General features: G+C 40.6%; 1 protein-coding gene across 1 annotated transcript in view; it reads left to right on the top strand.

Annotated features, from left to right (window-relative positions):
* The window catches only part of CACNA2D4 (calcium voltage-gated channel auxiliary subunit alpha2delta 4), a 163,442-nt gene extending 153,013 nt beyond the window's left edge, over nucleotides 1-10,429 (top strand). The window contains exons 36-39 of the mRNA XM_027857342.1: nucleotides 2,975-3,092; nucleotides 3,837-3,949; nucleotides 4,284-4,366; nucleotides 10,337-10,429. Coding sequence (XP_027713143.1) covers nucleotides 2,975-3,092; nucleotides 3,837-3,949; nucleotides 4,284-4,366; nucleotides 10,337-10,429 — 407 coding nt within the window. The remainder of the gene's footprint in view (nucleotides 1-2,974; nucleotides 3,093-3,836; nucleotides 3,950-4,283; nucleotides 4,367-10,336) is intronic.
* The last annotated feature ends 10,572 nt before the right edge of the window (nucleotides 10,430-21,001 follow it).

Below are 21,001 nucleotides of genomic sequence, written 5' to 3'. Positions count from 1 at the left end.
TGTGCAACAGATCACTACAGATTGCAAAAATTTAACATCTGTTGATTAACCAATACTTAGACAAAAATGTGTAGTTGGAATTATACACTGAATGTTTGCCATCTTTTATAAAGAAATAGATGGCAAATATCCATATTATGAATGCAAATCCCAAAATATCCTTGAGAATTCAACAAGTAACATTGTTTTGGAACTGGAGCATAATCAGACAAGACTGTTGCCTACAAATGCCCAGAATTAATAATGATTCATAAAAATTTAAGAACAATGTCTTTAATAAATGTAATCATGTTGAAAACTCAATCCAAATTAATAGTAGCCAGCATTTATATAGTGCTCTAAGGTTTGCAAAGTGATTTACATGTTAACTTATTTGATCCTTACAACAACCCTGTGAGGTAGATGCTATTATTATCCCCAAATTACATATGAGGAAACTAAGACAGATAACATGCCCAAAATCTCACAGATTCTAAGTGTGTGATAAGATACTACCGTAAGGCAGGATTTGAACTCAATTCTTCATGACTCCAAATCCCATGTTCTATTCACTGCACCACCTAGCTGCCTTCACATGGAATGAAAAGCTTTCAAATTCAGAAACCTACTGAAAGACATTAAAACCACGGTAGAACATGATGAGATTTATGCCATTCTTGTCATCCTGTCTGCTACTAGAGTTTTCCTGAAGGTGCTTTCAATGAAGGAGGTTACAGAAGATGTTATATCCAATACTCTTACTCAATTACAAAAACTAATCATTTTATCCATCTATGCAATCATCCACAGAAAATTAAATATATAAGAATAATAGCAACTTATACTTGGACTTTTTCTATTCTGAACCTAATTTTTAAAAAGAGAAGAATAAGATAACTGTGGTGATAGTGATAAATTTGAGAACTGATGATTTCCCTGAAATGGGCACTGTACCAATGCAGGAGCTAAAACATTACCTAGGGCCAGTCTTCTGTCTGATAGACCTCTCCTAACTTAGTTAAGCTTATACTTGAAAAGACACATATTTAAAGCCTTTCTAGCAGGATAAGTTAGGTGGCACGGTGGATAGAGCAACCAGCCTGAAGTCAGGAAGACTCCTCTTCCTGAGTTCAAATCTGGTCTCAGATACTTACTTATTGTATGACCCTGGGTAAGTCACTTAAACCTGTTTGCCTCAGATGCTCATCTGTAAAATGAGCTGGAGAAGGAAATGGCAAACCACTCTAGTATCTCAGCCAAGAAATCCCCAAATGGGGTCACAGTTCTATGTCTGAAAAATGACTTAACAATAAGTCTTGATAGCATTCAAGAATCCAGACTCAACTCTGTACTATTACGATGAGGCACCAGTATAGAACGTTGGCAGAAAATTAATAACATTTTCATTTTTTTTTTCAGCCTGTGAGCTAGTGCTGATTTGCAGGGTTGCTTGAGTAAGACGGTCCCTGTATGTGTGGTCTCTGCAGGGCACTTTTCCTCCTTATTATGCCTCTACATATTACAGTTTGGCCTTTTCCTATGAAGGATAAAAAGCATCTTACCAATACTAATCACAGATTCTCCCTCTCTCCATGTTTCTAACTCAAGGGGATTCTGAGGCATAGCAATGTGATCAGCTGCTCCTGAAAAGTGTCCTGATCATTGTAGGTGGGGATTCACTTTCTCTGGTGATTCTCCCCTGCCACCTACTGGCTGAGCTCTCAGCCCACTCCATTTTGCTTTCAGCTCTTTTCATAAAACCAAAGAATCGCCATCATAGAATTTAGGAGTCAAAGGGACCTCAATGCTCACCTAAATCAACCCATAACTGAAAAAATCCTCTTGGCCACTACCCTTATAGCCAACTGGAAGGGAATTTAAAGATCATTTAATCCAACTCCCTCATTTTACATATGCAGCCCACTTTTCACCCCATTCTGAAATACTCATAGATTACTGGGTTCAACGTGCAGATTTTTGGCAAAATGTGTTCCTCAATCAGCTTAATCTCTAGGCCAGATCAACTGGGAACTCGTAGAGTCATCTGATTTCCCATTTGCTCCAAGCTAGCTGACCATATATTTTAAAAATCAAACTTTGGATTAGAATGAAAACAATTAGCAAAGCAATAGAGTTAACATTCTTTCCCAGACAACGGGAGGGGAAACCCTAAAAGTATAGTTCTCAAGAAGATTCACAGTACAGACAGAAGAGCTGTTTCTTGCAGATAGAAAGAAACATAATTAACTGAAACTGCATTTGGGACAAATTTATTTGTTGGGGGAGGGGTGCATTGCAGCACAGAAGTCGGGGGCGGGGGGGCAAATTGCCCACACCTCTGGAGGACTTTGGGGTGGCAGTTGCTTTGGGGAGGAAGCATACTATCCCTCCAAAGATGTCATTACTCTGGGGCAAAGCCCCATTTTCCCTCTGCTCTGCATGCAGAGTTGGTATGGGAGACGAAATTTTAGCCATTCGGCATTTCTCAACTTAATATACATCAGCCTGGAATCAGACATCACTGTCACAGCAGGAGATCCTTTCTATTTTTCTACTCCATTTTATTCCTGGCAGAGAGGAAGAAGGCTTCACAAGCAGCTGCTCCCCCCATCCCTTCCCAACTGTGTATCGGGTACTAACATGAATGTTTCCTCTCTAGGGCTTTCCTTCCTCAAAGTTTCTCCCTCCAAATTAGGATTTTTCACTTCCAGACACAAAACATACTCCCTCTGCAGCCCTCCCCAATGTTTTACACATATTAGGAAACTGAGCCCCAAATAAGTGAAAATGACTTGCCCAAGGTCACACAGCTAATTAGTTTGCAGAGGAAAGACTCCCTTCTTTTATTATATTTTTATTGCACTGTTTCAATTGCCCTCTCTTTCCAAATTCCCCTAATTCCTCCCCCACCTTTTCTGCCTCAGCTCCTACATTGTCTAGTCATCTTCCTTGGGTTTGTCTGGGTACTGATCTATCTCTCTCTGTCTTTCCACAGCCCACAAGCACAAGAAGCAGGATATATTGCTGCCCTGTGACACAGAATACCCTGTGTTCATATACCAGGCCGCTGTCCAGGAGACCAATGGGATTATGGAGTGTGGAGGCTGTAGAAAGTAAGACCACAGAAGGGAGGTGGGGGATGCAGAACTCTGAGTGAGCTTTGTCTGTCAGGCAAGTGGGTGGGAGGAAGTACTCCTCAAATTCCCTCCTCTGGAAAATCTAGGGGATAGGTAGAAGCATCAGTAAGACAAGACTTTTCATCCCTCAGTACTAGGGTGTTTCCTGTGGGGGTATTTGGGGATGCTGAGGCCTTCTACATTTCTGGGCCTCTCTTTTCACTTCTACCTTTACTACTTGAGCCCTTTAAGGGGGAGGTATAGTAGGACTTCAGTTCCCCAAGCCCAGTTTCATTATCTTTCTACTCTGGAGATTTAAACTCCTTTATGGCTTCCCCCAAATGATAATGGTGTTTTCTGATCCTGAATACCTCTCCTCTCCAACCCTGCCCCAGGATGCTTTTGGGATTTGGCGATTTAGGCACTATAGACCAACTTTATTCACCCATTCTATGACACAAAATGAACTCTTAACCAATCAGGAAGGCTTCTTATGGCATGGTAGGTTTAGAGTGCTCTACCCTCAATCCTTACGGCATCATTGAGTTAACTTGCCCTCTTCCTTCCCCCAACCAAGGGAAAACAAGGAAATACAAAACAGCCTCTCAAAATAAAAATTCAAGCCAACATCCAAATCACCTACAAAGTTCACAAATACCTACTCTTTTCTTATTCCCTACAAAGTCTAGTCCAGTGTCTTGGCAATTTGTGCATCTGACTACATTGTTGCTCTTTCTACAGGATGTTTGTGATTCAACGGATTCCCAACAGTAACCTTCTTCTTGTAGTGACTGACTCCACCTGTGACTGCAGCATGTTCCCACCTGTCCTTCAAGAGGCCACAGAAGTCAAATATATCCTTCTATTCTGCCTGTTGCTGGTTTGAGGCGAAGAGGAGGCAGGGACAGGTGTACGTGATCAGGATTATTCCATATTTCAGGTGCTGAATACCCCAGCCCTTCTCTCTTCTGTCCCTACATTAGCTCATTGAGTTCCAACCTCTTCCTAGGACTCATGCACCCCCTCTGTAGTACCTCTTTCTCTTGCTACCCTCTGCTGCCTCAGAAAGCAGGACTGTCACCAGAGGGGTTGGTGCTCTTCTGGGCCTTTATCTTTAATGCTAAATTTAGATTCCCTGTCTATCCCCAGCCCTTGGGCTCCTACTATTGACCTTAATATTTGATATACATAATGCATCTGTCAAGTGTGACAGGATGCGCTCCCAGAAACTCCGAAGGCGACCAGACACCTGCCATGCATTTCATCCAGAGGTGTGTATCCTGGAGAGGTGGAAGGGTTGATCAGTCGGTAAACAAGCATTGATTAGGCACTCACTATTGAGAGTGAGTAAGTATTGAGGGTGCAAAGAATGGCAAAAACAATCCCTGCCCTCAAGAAACTCACATTCTAATGGGGGATAAAACATGTAAATAACCAGGTACATATAAAATATATACAGAGTAAATGGAAAGTATTTGAGAAAGACACTAGCAGCTGAAGAGACTGGAAAAGGCCTCCTGAAGGAACTGGGATTTTTTTCTTTTTTAAAAAGCTTTTATTTGGTATTTTATTTTTCCCCAGTTACATGTGAAAACAATTCTTAACATTCCTTTTTAAAACTCTGAGTTCCAAATTCTCTCCCTCCTTCCCTTCCTCTCTGCACTACCCCACTCTTACTGAGAAGGCAAGCAATTTGATAAAGGTTATACATGTGTAATCATGTAAAACATATCCATAATAGCCATATTGTGAAAGAAAGCATAGACAAGGAAAAAAAAACTCAAGAAAAATAAAGTAAAAAAAAAAAGTATGCTTGAATCTGTATTCAGACACCATCAGTTCTTTCTCTGGGGATGGGTAGTATTTTTCATCATAAATCCTTCAGAGTTATCTTGGATTTTTGTATTGCTGAAAATAGCTAAATCATTCACAGCTGATCATCTTACAATATTGCAGTTACTTTGTACACAGTACATTTCACTTTGCATCAGCTCATGCAAGTCTTTCCAGGTTTTTCTGAGAGCATTCTGCTTATCTTTTCTTAAGAGTACAATAGTATTCCATCATAATCACATACCACAATGTGTTCAGCCATTCTCCAACTGATGGGTATCCCCTCCACTTCTAATTCTTTACTCCCAGAAAAAAGCTGCTATAAATATTTTTGTACATATAGGTCCTTTTCCTTTTTGTTTTTTTATCTCTTTTGGGATACAGACCTAGTAGTGGTATTGCTAGGTCAAAGCATATGCGTGGTTTTATAGCCCTTTGGGCATAGAGGAACTGGAATTTGAACTGAACCTTGAAGGAAGCCAGGGATACTAAGAGGCTGAGATGAGGAAGGACAGCATTCCAGGTATTGGGGAACAGACAGTGCTAAAAGCACAGAAATGAGGGATGGAGTGTCATGTTCAAGCAATAGCAAATAAGCCAGTGTAGCTAACTGTAGAGTTTATGGAGAGGAGCAAAGAAAATGGAAGGGGAGAATGGGGCCAGGTTGTGAAGAGCTTTAAATGCTAAAAAGCAGACATTATATTTGATCATGGAAGTAATAAGGAGTTTATTGGGTATAACCAGATTTTACTGAATGGGAAAGAGAAGGCAGGGAGGAACAATTACAAGTCCAGGCAAGAGGTGATGGGGGTCTGAATTACATTGGTGGCTGTATGAGTAGGAACAAAAGGTTACATATTGAGAGTTGTTCTGGAGGTAAAAACAAGAAGATTTTGCAATGGACAGGATACGTGGGATGAGTGAGAGGAGGGAATCAAATATAAATACAAGGTTGTGACCCCAGTTAACAAGAAGGATGGTGGAACCCTCAACAGTAGTAAGGAATTTTGGAAAAAGGAGCAGAGATTGGGGACAGAATTGGAGAGGGGAAATTACTTTTGTTTTGGACATGTCAAATTTGAGATACCTATGGTATATCCAACTCTATCCACTAGGTGGTTGGTAGTATAGAACTACAGCTCAGGAGAGAGACTATAGCTGTGCTTAGAACCCTGGGACTCATCTTCATAGAGATTATATTTGAACCTTGGGAATTGATGAGACCACCAAGTAAGATGCTATAGTGGGAAAAGAGAAGAGAACCCAGGGCAGAGCTCTGGGACCCATAATTAGTGGGCTAACATGAATGAAGGCCAAGAAGACTGAGAAAAAGTAAGATAGGTAGGACAACAATCAGAAGAGAGCAATACAATGATGACCAAAGAGCAGAAAGTTTCCAGAAGCTGATCAATAGTGTCAAATGCTATAGAGATGTCAAGAAGGATGAGGATTGAGGCTGCCATTAGAATTGGCAATTAAGAGATCATTGGCAAACTTCAGAAAGAGTAGTTTAAGCTGAATGATGAGGATGGAAACCAGATTACAGAAGATGAAGAGGAAAAGTGAAAATAGAAGCACAGCCCACTAACATAGATGGCTTTCTCAAGGAGTTTAGCTGAGAAAGGAAGGACAGACATAAAATGGTCACCAGCAGGCATGGTAGGATCAAGAGAGGATTTTTTAAGGATGGAAGAGATATGGGTGCATTTGTACATAGAAGGAAAGGAGTCAGGAAATAGAGATTGAAAATTAGAGAGTGAAAGCAATCTGCTGAAGAAGAAAGGAAAAGATGGGATGGGGGGGCACATCAAGGGATCTGTCTTATCAAGAAAGGAGATCTCTTCATTCAAGTCAGGAGTAAAGGAAGAGATAGTAGGGAAAGTTGACTGAGTGATATGAAATGACAGGAAGAGAGAAGAGGGAAGTACCAGCTAATGACTCAATTCTTTCACTGAATTCTGAGTAAAATCTGAAGCAAGGGGGTCAGGGGAGGGAGTCCTAGGAGACTTGACTAGAAACAAAAAGGTTTGGAAAGCCATTATGATGAGTGGGATAGAAAATCAATTAGAGAGCTGTAGAATTGCCTTGCTGCATTGAGATTAGATATCATAAATCTGTAGAATACTCAATCAGCACCATTTAATGACCTTTTCCAGTTCAGTTTCTTAGCACATGATAGGAAATAATCCAGTGGTGTGGTTTGGTAAGGCATGATTGACAATAAAAAGGTGGGAGTACAAGGATTCCAGACCAGAAAATAGTGTAATATTGTATTAAGGGGCTGAGAATTGTAAGGGAGGAGAGTGCAGCCAATGCAGTGCAGACACCTGGACAAGAACTGAGTGGTAGAAGAAATGGAGGTCACAGTGAGGATGGAGAGTATGGTTAAGGGAAATAGAATATGGCATAGGGCATTTAACAACAAAAGATTATGATATAAATGACAGCGAGTTTTAGAAAATTATCTTGAACAAAGAAATAAAGAAACTTTGGAGTTCATGAAAATGAAGAGGAACACTTGTGGTTTACAACACGATCAAGGGTATAATCTTCTCCGTGTGTATCAGAGGTTGATGGCAACTAATCACATTGAAGAACTGGGAGGTGAGGGTACTCGAGAGAATATCAAAATGTATGTTAAAATTCCTTAGTATGAGGGCAGGAACTGTGGCAAAGAGAAATACTGAGCAGTCTTCAATGAAGAACGAAGGAGAATGTTTTAGGGGTTGGCAGACAACAGCTACCAGGCTCTGGTTTAGGTGATTTGTATAGCATGAACCTCAAAAGAGAAGTTATTGAGTGATAGTCATGGGGGGAGAATCTGTAAATGGAAATGGGGAACAAGGAGTATTTCAAGTCTCCCACTTTGATCACTGAATCAGGGAGTATGGAAGGTGTACCCAGAACTGGAAAAGGTAGCATAGAAAGTATCCTCTGGAGAGTGCTAGGAGTTGGAAAGAGTAAGAAAGGAAGAAGTTTATGGTGAAAGGAATTCCAGAGAGTATGGGACAAAGATAGGGGACATCAAGAGGGGCACATTGGTCAGGTAGGATTGAGGGAGATGGAAGTAATGGAGCAGGCACTTGGGGATGGGGACTAGCATTTGAATATTAGCAGTCAGGAGTTCAGAACCACTGGGATGGACAGAGTAAAAGAAGGAAGATAGGAGTATGCTAACTATCAAGGAGTGAGTCCAGGAAGTGTATTAGCAGCTGGAGAGAACTACTGAGAGTGATAGGCAATTAGATTGTTCAAGGTCCTCCCTCAAGGCAGGTATCCTAATATTGTATCCTAAAAAAAAGGAGGAGTAAGAGGAAGAATGGGAGCCCAATTAGGAGACAGTGGTGCAAAGTGGGCCCAGTGCTGGAGAAGGCCTGGGATAGGGCCAACAGAAGATAGGAGATGGGTGGTAGTAGCTTGTAATTCTTCTGTATCAAATTCCATTTGCGGGGCAGCTGGGTGGCATGGTGGATAGAGCACCGGCCCTGAAGTCAGGAAACCTGAGTTCAAATCCAGCTTCAGACCAAACACTTGACACTTAACAACTGTGTGACCCTGGGCAAGTCACTTAACCCCAAATGCAAAAAAAAAAAAATTTCCATTTGCTGAGGGAATTCTCAGTTAGGAATGTGATATTGGATATGTGGTCATGCACATGCATTCATGTATATGAATGAACTTGTGAAGAATATATGTGTATATGTGCATGCATTCATCCATGGATGTTTGTGCATATTAGTATACCTCTGTTCTCATATAGATGTATGAAAAAGAAGGGCCAGAAAGTATGCTGGTACATAATACACACACCAAGTCTCCCTGAGTCTGAACCTGAAGTTAGCAAGAAATCAGCTGCTTCCAGGTTTCCCTGGCCCACTACACTCAATGCTGTTTATTTGTGCAGCTCTTGGAAGGATCAGAAGTATCAATAGTTCAAAACTACTGATAATCCAAACGAAATTCCTCCTTAATCAATCCTATCATCAGTCTCAGAGTTAGAAGGAATTTAGCCGTTTAATCCAATCAATACTCGAACAGGAGCCCCCAACATCCGTTACCAGTGGCCACTCAAACTCCACTGGAAGACTCCAAAATTCACTTCTTCACAGAATTCACTTTTCTAGAATTTAGATCACGGGGCCTAGGAATCAAGAAGGGCTGGGTTCAGGTATCACCAAACATCCTCCTGGGGTGACAGCAGGCCCCAAGCACTTACACTAAGTAAATTGAAAAACAATTGCTATTTGCGACTGAGTTCCTCATACAGAATACCCTATGGGAGTGAAATCACAGATTTGGACCAAAAAGAAAAAAACGCAGCCTACCGTATTTCATCACATAAACATAGCACATTTTATGCCAAATATTTTTTTGCCAAAAAGTAGGGTGTGACTATTATGTGAAGCTTTAAAAATATGTGCTGGTATTACTTAAAAATTGTTACTAAACTGTATTGCCGGGAGACGAACTACAAAGTTTAACTACCATGAGAACATGCAGGTCTTACCATATCACGTGACTTACTCATGGCAGCTTTGCCTGCCCACCCGCTCCCTTTGCGCCTAGGGTTCTTCACTGGGTTGAGGGACAATACCGTTGGTACTGCAGCGCTCTACCCAAACCACATAAATCACCTTTCCAAAATATACTGACAATGCCGGTGCGCTTGAGAATTCGAGGCTTGCTGCTTGCAATGCACAAGAGATAAATACATATCCATATGCCACTGGCCAATACATTGATGTTCTGCTTACTTTTTAAGTAGTGTGATGAAAAGAATTACGCCATGCTATGATTACTTGGTGAAAGGTTATAAACCAATTTTTGGACTGAAAAAACAGAGTGTGACAATTACATGGTGAAACACGGCATTCTACTTTTGGACAGCTTTAATGGTTAGGCAGTTTTTCCTTGTATTGAGTCAGAATCCAATTTTCTGTCATTTCCATCCATTTTCCCCAATTTTGTCCTCTAAGAGATAAACAGCATACACTTGAAGACAGTTATCAAGTTCCTGCTAAGTATTCTCTTATTTGGCTTTGAAATACACTACTGAATGCTTTGTTTAAGGAGATAATACACAGGTAGTGAATTCCTTTGGGACTAGGGATGGGAAAGGCAAGTAAATGCCTGGCATACAAAGACAGGAGGAAGAAGGGTTAGCACAATACTTTAAAAAAAAAAACAACTCATTTGTATAAAGTAGAAAGTTCTACCTTCCATGGCATATGAATATTTGTCATAAATTTTCTTAGGGTAAAGGTCCCTTCTAGCTCTAAATTCTATGATCCTTTGTCTTACAATGAAGGTCCGAAGCCTTCTATTGAAATACAAATGACACAATTTTCCATTATAGGGGGACCCTCTAGTTGGGATATCACTGACCATCTCTCCCCCCATTTTTATAGGAAAATGCCCAGGACTGTGGAGGCACTGCAGAGAACTCAGCCTCGATAACCCCACTCCTGCTGCCCCTGGTAACCTGGGAGCTACTTCAATGACAGCTCACAACCTCAACTTTTTTTTTTAAGGTATTAATAAAAATTTATTTAAAAATCATTTAAAGAGCTTCAGCCAAAGCTTAATTAATGAAAACATTACACAGTTATGACTTAAAACAAACAAAATTTAATTTTAGAAATTTTTCATTTAATATATTTAAAGTAAATCTTACTTTAATGGAGTACGATTTCATTAATGTGGGCACTCAGCATTGGGGCACGTTATATTCCTTCCAATTCTTATCCTATGCAAGTCTTGTCCAGGTCTTTTGATAAATCCTCTTCCATAGATGATCAACCCAACCCTTTGGATGTCTTTCTCTGCTTCTTCCAAGTTTTTCTAAATAATAATGCAGCATTCAGTCTATCTGTTAACCCTCCCTCTTATTATGACTTCCCTATTACTTCCTATTCATACATTTCTTTGATCCTTCCACTTCTCAGTTTAAGTTAACATTGGACATTTCCTACAGACATTTTATACCCAATGTGTATTTTTCCATTGCCTTTTAAGGCATCTGCAATTTTGATTCTTCTGAAGATTGTGGTATGCCATCTGTAGCCTTATAGAATCACCTAGAGAAGAGCAGTGTTCCAAGCACAGGCTGTCACGACCTCAATTTGTACAAGAGGGTAGGCAAAGCTGGCTCTTCCCTGAGCAATTGTTCCAAAAAACTATGACTGATTTGAGATCCAGACCTTCCCACGTGGGACATTGCAGCCTCCCCTTTTCGGCCTCGGGGAATTACTTCCTACAGAGATTGTTTGGCTGGGAGAAGAGGAGTAAGACCATGCTCCAGACCCCTGCAATCCCAGAAGCCTCTTCCCAAAGAAACCCTCCACGCGACCAAGTACTATCTGCCTCAAGGTTCAGTGGTACTCTGGTAGCTCTGAACCACCCCTTCCTCAACTATGCACAAACAGATCCTGATCAGACTGAAGATTTCAACTCCATTATTTCCCATAAGTGCCAGGTTGCTGGTGTGGTCAAGGGAAGAATTGACTACTTTCATTTAACAGGTTGTTCAGAGTGGAAAATCACAGGTTTACAGGTCCTGGGAAGGGAATACAGAAAGGCACAGAAGAAATACTACAGAAAACACACTAATGCCACAGAAACTTTGAGGGAAGTAAAAATCATAATGGGATACACCTCATTCCCCATGGGCCTGCTCAAATTCTGATGGACATGGATGTGGGCAGGTATATACTTGTGTAGATAATGAAAGGGAAGTGAGGAAGACCAAAGAAGGGCAAAAACATGAACTCCGTTGGGTAATGGCTACCACTACAAATGACAGAGTGTAATAGTTGGAGAACTTCTAGACACAACTTCAATTTAATAAACATGTATTAAGCACTCATTATGTGCCAGATTCTGGGGTACAAAGACAAAAGTAAAAGTCCCTACCTTTGAGAAACAAATTATTGAGTAAGGACTGTTAGGCAGGAAGGATGCCTGTGCATAGCCAATCAAATACAAAATATTCATAAAGTAATTTCCAAGCAGTGGGCGTGTGTTAACAATAGAGCATCGGGTCTGGAGAGGGCATAGTTGAAGGACTGAGCAGAGTGGGGTAGGTACACAGAAAGGATAGGGCTGCCATGGCTACAAGGCTAGGGGATTACAGCTTGAGAAAAGAGCTTCAGTTTAGGCAGCCTGAAATTCACAATGACAAAAATAAGCTGATTGTTAAACCCTTTTAAAAGCCAACAGTAATGCTGATTTGAATATCAGCAAGGGGGGAAGGATGGAGGTAAAGGGGTCTTTAGCCCTGGACTAATGGCTGGTATGGAGGGAGATGGGCAGTAGGGTAGATGATGAATCCCGGGTCCTTACTGATTTTATTAGGACACTAAGAGGCATTGTGGTACAGTGGAAAGGGTCCTGAACTCCAAGTCAGAAAACCTGAATTCAAATCCAGGCTTAAACTAACTCAAGTTTACATTGACACATAACAATCTCCAGGCCTCAGTCTTTTCACACTGGAGATATCTGTACCATCTCTCCCACAGAATTGTTATGGGGGAAAGCATTTTGCATTATGTAAATGATAGGGTTTTAGAAAATTATCTTCAATAAAGACACTTTTCTGTCAGATCTACTAAGATACCAGTTTTCATAAATACTACCCAGTAGCTAGGTGGTGCAATGGAAAGATTGGGAAGAACTGAGTTTAAATCCTTCCTCACTTCTTCACATATTCTTCTTGTTCTATTTTACCTAAGAGAACAGAACTAAGTTTTGTTTTGTTTTGTTTTTGGTTAGGCAATGGGGTTAAGTGACTTGCCCAGGGTCACACAGTAAGTATTATGTGTCTGAGGCCGCATTTGAACTCTGGTCCTCCTCAATCCAGGGCTGGTGCTCTATCCACTGTGCCACCTCGCTGCCCCCCTTCCTCACTTCTTCAGACTAGTTGTGTGACTCTACACAAGTCAGCTAACTGCCGCTTGCCTCAGTTTCCTTGTCTATAAAATGGGAATAGCACATACTTCCCAGAGTCATTGAGAGGATCAAATGAGTAAAACATGTGAAACACTTTGCAAACCTTAAAGTGCTGGCTATAATTATTAGTATTGTTGTTAGTTATTGAATAGTCATGGATATAGACCTCAGACCCCCAACACCAAAACTTGTATAAGTAAGAACCAGGTGGACTCTGGGGGATAGACTCCTAGGAACAGTTCATATAACTCAATGATTCATAACTAGGCCCGTCCCAAAGACAGGCATGGCACAGACACCTGGAAAGGCAAATGAGAGAAGGGACGGAACTGATCCTGAAAGTGGCTGGGTTTATCATACATTTGTGTGCAAGGTACAATTCCATAGTCCTACTCGTTATTCTATGACATTTTCTCCTGTTGACATGCTAATTCATCCCTGAACTAGAAGGAAGGTTCCTCAAGTTCTAGGCCCAGTCAAGTCTGTATTTCCAGCCCACTTCCCACCAGCCTCATGTAACTCAGGCTACACCATGATCTCTCCCTGGACATTTTTTCCACCATCTTCAAGAAAGGCGTCCTAATTCTGCCTCCTAAGAAAGTAAATTGTAATGTTTTGCTTTTAGGGAGAATATAGCTCAGAGATGTGGCCACAGTAGGTCACACAACAGTAAGTAAATCAGTTGGCTCAAGTGAGGGTGAGGAAAGCCACTGGGTGTACAAAACGGCCAGAGTGCTCAAAGCTGTACTACTCTCAGTGGTCTATGGAACAATCAAGACTGGCTCCCGGGATTAGGTCGTCAGTTAGGCAATCAATAGCAAACTGCGGAAGTCCTGCAAATGAATATGTATGTCTATAATTATGTGTATGTATGCATATGCACACGTAACACATATACACATTTTTGTTAAGTTATTTTTTGGTCCTGTTGGATGCTCTTGTAAGGGGTTTTCTTGGCAGAGATACTGGAATGATTTGTCATTTCCTTCTCTAGCTTATTTTTACATATGAGTAACAATACACACATATAATACATATACATATACATATACATATGGCATAGTGGATAGAAAGCCGACTTTGGAACCAGACCTGAGTTCAAGTATTACGTCTGACATATACTGGCAGTATAACCAAGGGAAAGTCACCTAAATTCTTAGTGCTCTAGGCAACTCTTTAAGACTTCAAGTTGCAGTTACACATTATCCCCAAAAGTCCCTGAACAAAAACCCAATTTCCCTCCAAGGCTAATTCAACCTTGCAGGTTAGAAAGGTAGAAAAAAAGGATATCAATATCAAGCAAAGATTTTTTTTCCTCTTCCCCCTTTTTCTTTTAAATATATTGTTATATAGGATGGCCCTCTGGGAGGGAGGAGAGGGGTTACTGGGAGAAACTTAGGAAATGCAAAATCAAGACATCAATAAAAATTTATTTTTAAAACATGCTAAAAAATACCAAGTAAAAAGTATCTTGGAGGCAGCTAGGTGGAGTCGTGGATAGAGTGCCGGCCCTAGAGTCAGGAGGACCTGAGTTCAAATTTGACCTCAGAAGCTTGACACTAGCTGTGTGACCCTGGGCAAGTCACTTAACCCCAATGGCCTAGCCTCACCCCGAAAAAAAAGTATCTTGCCTCCAGGAAGAAAGAGGTCTACTTTACCATTAGCTTACTATTTCCTAACCAAGTCATTGGAAAGACCTAACTGGGTGTGTCATTGAAAGATTATTTTAAAATTCTTGCTGTAACTCCTTCTGGCACAAACTATCCTCATTCCAGTTTATACCAAACCAAATCAAAACTTAATACAAGGTTTGCCTCCCACAGAGTTCCTGCTAGCCATTGCCACTTTTCTCTTTTTCATCTGGGGAATCTGTTTTCATTTTAAAGTCTTATCTTCCCACCCACCCAAAGTGTCAAAGGCAAATTTAGAAACTGGAAAAGGTCAGGAAGCACTCACTACTCTCCTACTTATTTTCCCCTAGGCCCTAGCTCTGACTTTGTACAGCTCTTTCAGGACAGCCAAAAGAGAATGCCACTAGAGTCCTGGAATTTGAGTGTGTTGTCTCTCTGTTTTGCCATCAGGGGCTCATAAACTGTACTATGTGACACTAGCTGGCAGTCTGGCTCAGGTAGAAGCACCAGCAGGTTCAGGTTCTCTTCACTCTGACATCAACCTTAGCTTTGGGGGAAGCAGGAATTCAGTCATCTTCAGGAAGCTGGTGACCAAAAACCAAACACGCATGTATCATAAATGTTTCACAGTTGGAACAAGTATAGATGTTTAGTAATGTTGCTATGTTAGCATGTTAGTAGGAAGCAATTTGTAAATTGTCAGCTATTAATAATGTCAGGGGTATGTGGGCGGGGGGAGGTAAAGCAAGAACAAACTAAATTTACTGAATCTGTTCTCCCAATTACAAATAAGACTTGGGGGATGGGAATCCTAAACGCTTCACATATGGTACAAATGACAGTGAGCTGTTACTGTCTACTGGGGGAAGGAAAGCTAAATTGAGCAAGATTTTAAAGTAAAGGACAGTCTTTTTCTGGAATGATTTAAAGGAAGGACTGCCTAGAAGCCACTGGTACACACATATACAAGCATTTTTTTAGGCTTCATGAATTCAAAATCCATCCATACTTTCTATGATTTGCAGTCATCAAATTAATATCCTAATAGGCGGGAAGCAAGTATCTTTTCCTATGACTGACTAGAAGATCTAGAGAAGGAGGGGCCTTTGGAGTTTTTGAGCTATTCTTTTAGACAGACTATGGCTTTCTAAACTGGATTGAGTCCAGAGTAGAAGTATAATGACTGAGAAGCAAACCCAACTACGTCTATACCTGCAAAAAGAATTTATAGAGACTATACATGACTACAATAGTGTAAAAGGAAAAAACAAATACCATAAAATCATCAAAAATGAACATTGCAAAATTACAAAGATTAAAGCTGGCACCAAAGAAAAAGCATCTTTCTCTACAATCCAACTCCTGCCTCATACTAGAGGATTTCAACATACTACCTCAAATATTATTTCTCAGTTCATCCATCTATTCAGTTTCCATGAGCTACTCTTCCACTCTGCCTTAGCTAACACAGAAACGGTCATATCCTTGATCTTGCCATTACCCAGAATGTTCCACTCCCATGTTTTGTTTTGTAAAATTGTCATATCTGATCATATTTTACTATTCCAAACTTCCCTCTGCCTTATGACCTTTATCCCTGTTTTTCATGTTCTCCATGATCTCCAATCCTTCCACTCTTTCGCACTTCTTTTTCCCTTATCTCAACCAACCCCTTGGTTTATCTATTCAGCTCCATAGTATCTTACACACTTGAGTCCCTAGTCTTTCCTATCATCATGCCTTATCAAACCCCAGCCTTGGATTATTCCCATTATCTGCTGCCTTCACTCTTATTAATGTTTGAAAGGAGTTGGAGACAGTCCCAAAATTATTCTGACTGGGTCCCCTATAAATTTGTGACATAATCTCAACTTGACCTTTAAGCAATCCTTTTATACCTCCCTAATAGATTTACTTTTCCCGATCATCACAGATACTATTTCAAACCTTTTCATTCCTCTCACACCTCTGCAGGACCTTCTTCCTTAATCCTCTCAGCTGAGGACCTTGATTCATTACTGGGGATGGAGGAGGGGAAAACACCTGAGGTAATTTGCTGGTGTTCCCTTTTCTCCCCTCAAATCTCTCAGAAATCTTTCCTCATTACTTACTTTCTTACTCCAATCTCAAATAAAGAGGCCTCCCTTCTTAAGGCAAATCCCTTAACACACACTCTTGATCCTACCCCCTCCTAACTTTTCCAGCAGATTGCCCCCACTATCTCCTTCCCCTGCAGCCTACAAATGCACAAGTCTCCCTTCATCCTTAAAAAAACACAGTTCCATAAGATTTAGCAGCTTCTACATTAAGGTACCAGAGGGCTTGGAATATGATATTCAGGAGGTCAAAGGAGATAGGATTACAACCAAGAATCCACCTACCTGGTAAAACTGAGTGTAATCCTTCAGGGGAAAAAAACTGATATTCAGTGAAATAGAGAAACTTCAAGCATTTTTGATGAAAAGACCAAGAGCTGAATAGAAAATTTGACTTTCAAATATAAGACTCAAGAGAAACATGAAAAGGTAAACAGGAAAGAGAAATCATGAGGGACTTACTAAAGTTGAACTGTTTACTCTCTACATGGAAACATAGGCTTTTTTTTAACATATTGATTTGGCTTTGATGCATTTTCTCTTCTTCCTATTCTTGTAAGGGATGGCTCTCTGACGGGGAGAGGAAAAGATACAAGGGAGACTCTAGGTGATATAAAAACAAAAGATCTCAATAAAAGATTTCTAAGCAATCTCTGGAGAATTATACTGAGATAACAGGTCTTTCCGCCCCCTTTCACCTAAGTATAGGAGAATTTTTGCCTTGTCAGGAAAGGGGAACTATATAAGCAAAAGATTTATTTAAAAAATAAATATTTAACTTTTCACCAGATAAACCTGAACAGGAGACTTAGAGATAAAATAATTACCCAGTCTATCTTAGTGGACAATCACAGAACTCTTAAGTTACCTTCTCCTCTCCAACCCTCAGAGTTGGTCCCCATTCCAAGTTTGACACAGCTAAGGGTACTAGATCCTCTAGGGTAGAATTTAAGCCATTCTATACAATCTCATTGTAGATGACTCTTGTTCACATACTCCATATAGCCTGCAACCTACCCTTCCAGTCTTACTGCCCTTACATTATTGCCCTTCATACATCACCAAACTAGAAAATTTGTTTCTCAATCTGACCTCTCCCACTTCCATTCATCTACATAATACCACATCATCTTAATTTTGCAGTATCCTTCATCTTCCTTCAAGGTCCTGCTCAGACTTCACTTTTTCCATGAAGCCTTACCTGATCCTTCCTGTTACTTGTATTCTGCACTTCTGCAAATTTTCCTTGAGTACTTCATTTTGTCCTTTGTCTTCATCTGTGTGTGTTAAGTTGTCCCAGTAGAATGTAAGCTCCTTGAAAGTAGGGTTTGTTTCTTTTTGGTCTCTGAATTCCCAGAGTCTAATATGGTGGTTTGAAAATAGCAGGCATTAATGTTTGTTGAATGTTTAGAGACAACTAGTTGTGCAGTGCATAGAGTGCTGGGCCTGGAATCAAGAAGATCTAGGTTCAAATCCAGCCTCAGACACATAGGTGTGTGATCCTGAGCAAGTCACTTAAATTTGTTTGCATCAGTTTCCTCAACTGTAAAATGGAGATAATAAAAGCACTAACCTTGTAGGATCAAGTGAGATATTTGTAAAAGTATTTAGCACAGTGACTAGCACACAGTAAATGCTATATAAATGCTTATTTCCTTCCCTTTGGTTGCTGAATCAGAGGTTCTACTCTCCCTAATGTAGGCCTTGCTTTGCTTCTTTTAATATTTTCAGTTAACATAGAGATAAGTATAAGGAAGAATGAGTAGTACATATGCATTCATGTTCCAATGCTTTCAAAATAAAGACCGCATTCGAGAGGAAGATCTGTGAAAATTTGAATTCTGTAATGTGTCAGAATAAGGAATCGCAAAAAGACAAGTGAGGAGAAAGGTGTCGAATACACGACTCAGTCAATTTTCATTTCATTCTTTTATTAGCAGAAATTAAGAATACAGCAAGTTGAGAGATCCCATGGTGAATGGAAATATCACAGATGCCGTTCTGGAACCCCAACCCTCCATGATCCCCAAGAATGTGCTTTGTGGCTTCAGTAATTGAGGCGAGGGGAGGACATACTGAACAAGGCCACCATTTGATGGGGAAAAGAAAGACATTATAGAGGTCCTAACATATGACCCAAAGAAAATTAAATTAAAATTCACACAGAGCAAGGAAGCCTCTGATTGCTGAGAGTAAGGCATTCAGGTGCCAACCTGGTGAGAGTTCTCAGCTAGCACAATAGAACAAAATGCACAGGGAGGCTCTTGGTAATATACAAAGACACACACAGACACACACACACAAAGACACACAGACACACTCACACACAAGCGTGCACACATATATACACACACACCCTAAAGAGGGAGGGCTTCCACTGGATTGAGGATAGGTAGAGTTCTAATTTTTTTTCCCCAGGGGTTTGGGGTTTGTGCTCTATCAGACCAGGCTCACCTCCCTCCTTTAAGGAGCACAGGGTGACTGGCACCAGTGACTATGTGATACAGGGGCCTGTTATACTGTAACCCAAAGTGCATTACAGAAGAATTAATTGGGCTTCTGTTATGTATTGTTGCTTCTGAGAAACTGAATGAGCTTCCTCCCAGGTGGCTCTTGTCCTGATGGACCCCATTTCCTCAGAGGGATTAATACTGCTCTTTATCCCCTTAGGATGTATGCCATTTACCTGAGCTTTCCATGCTCAGACCTGGTGATGCCCAGGCCAATGACCTTGCTCAGAACCAAATACTTTTAATCTTCTCCCAGGTCCTACCATGGATCCACTCTCCTTGGCCTCCAGTGTCTGCTCACTTTATATAAGGCATCTTCAGAGATCCACGAGTCAGAAGGGGAGAGGAGAGCAAAATTATTTAGGGAAAAAAAAAAAACTTTCTACCAAATGAGTCTTTCCTGTTTCACTGAACATTAATACAGTAAGCTAGCTGCTATGCTTGGTGCCTCATCGTTTGGTTCCAATACCCATGATCCCAAGGTTACAAGTAATTAAGGTTTCTACTTGTTAAACAAGCCACTTCAGGATATACTTGAAACTGAAGCCCCAGTTTCTTAGAACTTGCCCCACTCTCCTTTGACACTACCCATGCCAGAACAGGAGTCATAAATAATTTTTTTTTCTATTTCAAATTGCCTTTTTAGGACATTATCCTAAGGATCCTATACAATCTCCCTAGCAAGCTTCCTCTAATAATCCTCTAAAAAAAGAGGTTTAACAAGTATTGCAGACAAGGTACCAGGTTGTCTCCCAGAGGAGGGAAGGTGGGTATTAAAATTGGATTTAAGATGGTATGGCTGATTTTCCTCTTCAAGAAAAGGGCTTAGGAAGGGAGTATGCCAAAGGTTAAAAAACCATCTTTATAAATTGAAGGGTATTCACAATTTATGCAAATGAGTTTAAGAGGCACCAGGACAAAATGAATCCTGGTTTTGATGGCTGCCTTTATTCTATCAACCAAGACACCAGGGAGAAGTACTCACTCTCTCAGTGGGAAGAAAGGTAGAATTAGCGCAGTGATTTCAACACAGAAGGATTTTTTAAGTGTCACAGAACTCCTAGAGAAAGGATATAGGGAAACTGATGCAGCTCACCATCCAAAGATAAGCAACAGCACAAAAATCAGATAGTCTGCCAGGAAAGTACTCACACTGCCCCAGTGCTAAATCCAAAGCTTTTCTTCCCCATTATCTCCTACAGCCCCTGCATATGCTGCTTGAGTGCAGACCTAAACACCTTTTCTCAAAGAGGTGATTCTAGTTCTTAGGAGTGTCACTAACAGCATCTGCTAAGACAAGAAAGCAAGATCCCACAAAAGCATCCAGACTTTGTGCAGATGAGTACTTCTGGACCTTTCCACATTCTCGTGTCCATTTACATGTTGCTCCCATTAAAAAGACACATACAATAACCCTCTAGTTCACTGCCCCAAGAATTCCAGGTATAAGAGTAGTCACTAGACTACTGGGCTGGGCCTGCCATAGCCTCTGTCCCAATATAGCCCAAGGTATTCAAGCCTTTGGAGAGGCACCTTGATACCACCAATGTATTACTTGTAATAGGGGTCTCATCTACAGCCTCCTTTGTGCAAAATTGAAACAGTGTGTGGTACTTGCATGTTTCATTCTTTACAAAAATTCCCCTACCCCACCCCCTGTTTTAAACATTTATATAAATTCTTTTTTAAACAGAAAGTTAGAAATCTTATTTACATTAATTTCTTTGTTTTCCCAAAAGAGCATCTAAAATCACACCCCTGCCCCTTAGCAAGATATAAATGTTTACCCCAAATTGTGGTTGATTTATTTAAAAAAGAGAGGGGAGGGGATAGAAGGGAAGGGAGAAGAGAAGAGAAGAGAAGAGAAGAGAAGAGAAGAGAAGAGAAGA

The sequence above is a fragment of the Vombatus ursinus genome, unplaced genomic scaffold (genome assembly GCF_900497805.2).
Source record: "Vombatus ursinus unplaced genomic scaffold, bare-nosed wombat genome assembly UNPS02012082.1, whole genome shotgun sequence".
In the NCBI taxonomy this organism is placed as follows: domain Eukaryota; kingdom Metazoa; phylum Chordata; class Mammalia; order Diprotodontia; family Vombatidae; genus Vombatus; species Vombatus ursinus.
The sequence above is the reverse complement of the archived record's forward strand: the minus strand, read 5'-3'. Positions and strand labels throughout refer to the sequence as shown.